Here is a 3,011-nt window from a genome sequence, read left to right on the forward strand (position 1 = left end):
AAACTCCCCTCTCCCTCCCCCCTTGGACCCTCGGTTTCACCATCTGTGCACTGGGTGCGGACCCTTACTTATCCCCCCGCTGAGCAGTCCAGGGGTTCCTGAGATCACGCTAACGGTTAGTTTTTCTCAAGTGAAACCTAGGCCCTGGCCCGCCCGTCCTTCCCCCTGCTTTCGACTGTGAACCCGGGGAGGAATCTGAGGAATCCTCTGGGTCGTTCCCAGAAAAACACAGGTGCACACACGACTCTGCACAGAACTTCGGGTGATTCACGGCCTCTCGGAATCCTGTCCCCAGGCCCCACCCTGGAAAGTCAGCTTGATGGCAGGTCAAGTTTCTTTGGCTCCAGAAGAAGCCGCCCCTCTGTCCTGGTTCCGTCGTGGGGTCCCCACCCGCTCCCCCCAGAGAGCAGCCAAGGACCTGTAAAGCCCCACTGGAGGGTTTGTATGGCCCGCTGGGGGGGTCCAGGCCCTCAGCTCCGAGGCTGTCTGGAGGGTTCAGCCGCTGTCCTCACCACAGCACCCCTTCCCCACCCCGTCCGTTCTTTCTTTCTTTTCTTTCTGTGTGGCCTCCATTTCCTAAGCTTTTTGACGTGCCTGGAACCCGGTTATACAGTCCGTTCTGCCTTGTTCTCAGTGGGGGATGGGGAGGTTCAGAGAGGTGAAGTAACCGGCCCGGGTCACCCAGCCAGGCCTTGAAGAGACAAGCAGTCTATGCCTGGTCTGTCTGTGCCCAGAGAGGTCGCTCTCAGGAGGAAAGCGGCTCTGGTAAACCCTTTTTTTTAATTAAAAATTTTTTAATATAATTTATTTATTTTTGAGACAGACAGAGACAGAGCACGAGTGGGGGAGGGGCAGAGGGAGAGAGAGGGAGACGCAGAATCCGAAGCAGGCTCCGGGGTCCAAGATGTCAGCACAAAGCCCGACGCGGGGCTCGAACCCATAACTGTGAGATCATGACCAGAACCAAAGTCAGACGCTCAACCGACTGAGCCACCCAGGCACCCCACCAATTTTTCTTCTTTTTTAATGGAGTAGGAGCAACCACAACAAAGACCAGCCCTAGAGGGCATCTGAAAGAAGAAAAATCACCCCTAAATCCCACCATCCCAGCCTATCTGTTTAATTTTTTTTGGCCCGTGTCCACATGTATCCAGCTCACCCCTGAGTCCACTTACAGTGTGCACGGATAACATTTTTTTGGACGAGGCATTGATAAAAAGGCCAAGATTAAGATCAGACATACGCAGAGGCAGCATATATGGTTGCACAGGTTGTGCACTGCACAACTCCAAAGGCACCATCCCCATAGACTATAGTGTAACTGGTGCCCCTGTTGTGCTGTGGACAAGGCTCTAGACCATACCTAGTTTCTGGAAATAGTCTCATTCAAGTTCTGGCTTCATCTCGCACCAGCTCTGTGGACAAGTGGCCTCCCGTCTCTGAGTCTGGTTTCCTCACAGTAAAGGGAACAGCAGTTATCAGCACCTGGCACCTCCGAAGCGCTCGAGTCACCGAGCTATCCTGTCGGCGCCGATCATTACCTCCTGATCTTGTGGGGCAGGTGCCATAAGATTCACTCACTTCCGTTGTGAGGGGCAGAGCCCAGGGCTCGGCCCCGTGTTGTTTGATGTTCATTTAATCTCCACCCTCTCCGTCCAGCTCCCTGTGAGCGGCTGCATCGTTCCAGCTCGTGGGGACCCCGAGACCCCTTCACTAGTCATTCCCCTCTCGTTGGACGTTTACCTTCTTTAGGATTTTTCTCTATCGGCAACAATATGGCAACGGTGCGTTTCTTGGTCCTTCCGCGGCGTTTCCAGGCTCCACCCACGTTGGCGGAAGGTCTTACAGCCTCTCTGCCAGGGTCTCCTGGGCTCCCTCCTGCCACCCGGTGGCCAGAGCAGGTGCCCCACCGAAGTAGGAAAGCTGATTCCCCGCGGGGCATCATGGGTAAAAGCTGGCCTCTGGAATCAGCCCGCCCGGGGTTCAAACCCCACCCCCGACTCCACTGCTTCGTGACCCTGAGCAAGTGACCACCTTTCTGGGCATCGGGGGCCCATTTAGAAGACGGAGCTGACCATATATCCCGCACAAAGTTGTTACGAGGACTGAATGAGTTCACGTACATAAAATTCTTAAATCAGTGTCTGGGACCTAGGAAATACCAAAATCACATTAGCCGTTAGTATACCATGAGGAGTCAGACGGTCTAAGTTAGAGTCCCAGACTCGCCATCTAGTGGCTATGCAACCTTTCCACGAGTGACTTAACCTCTCTGAACCTCAGGTTTGCATCTGTGTCGTGGAGACTTGGCTACTGAGAGGATTGTTGGTAATTGTGTGCGTGGCACACTGAAGTCTCACTTCTAAACCACGGTCACCTTTTCCCCAGAGCCCGTGCCACACCCCCACCCCCACCCCCCAGAACAGAGGCCTCCCTTGCTTGTGCCTCCAGAAGTCTGTCCTTCATGGAGGCTTTCACAGAAGCTGGGCTGGATCCAGCAGGGAGCCCTGCCAATCACAGACTGAACTTGCCTCCATGCTCAGCACCTGGCACATAGTAGGTGCTCAATAAATACTGAATGAAGAAATATATGAATGACCGACTCCAAGAACTAATGGATGGATGGAAGTTGGGTCCCAAGGGGGAGGTCATCCCAATTCTCTGGCCGCCCAAATCCGGGAAGACTTGTGTGTGCCACAGATTGGGGTAAAGTCTATGAACTTGCCGGCTCTCACGACCCTCCGATCCGTAGAAACAAATGTATTTACCGTTTCCCCAAATTGAGGGGCCAGAGCCTGGTCCAGTGAAATCCGCCTCCCAAAGGGGTAGGCTTCAGCCTGGCTTTGCTGGTGCTCAAGGTCAAGGGAGCTGGGGCCTCATTCTCCTGGTAGGGGAGGTGGGTGGAGGGGCCTGGAGCCACCGGTGCCTGCCCTGGCCTGGGTCCAACATCCTCGCTTTCTAAACCCTGGGAACCGCTTTGGTCCTTGAGCCTCCAAATGCAAAGGGAGATT

The 3,011-nt window shown here is 54.5% G+C and overlaps 1 protein-coding gene across 1 annotated transcript in view; it reads right to left on the reverse strand.

The window, feature by feature from the left end:
• Positions 1–1,836, reverse strand: part of PRRX2 (paired related homeobox 2) — a 12,056-nt gene extending 10,220 nt beyond the window's left edge. The window contains exon 1 of the mRNA XM_029920100.1: positions 1,542–1,836. Within this exon, the coding sequence (XP_029775960.1) occupies positions 1,542–1,635 (94 nt within the window). The 5' untranslated portion in view covers positions 1,636–1,836. The remainder of the gene's footprint in view (positions 1–1,541) is intronic.
• Positions 1,837–3,011: the final 1,175 nt, after the last annotated feature.

Source organism: Suricata suricatta, chromosome 13, assembly GCF_006229205.1.
Source record: "Suricata suricatta isolate VVHF042 chromosome 13, meerkat_22Aug2017_6uvM2_HiC, whole genome shotgun sequence".
In the NCBI taxonomy this organism is placed as follows: domain Eukaryota; kingdom Metazoa; phylum Chordata; class Mammalia; order Carnivora; family Herpestidae; genus Suricata; species Suricata suricatta.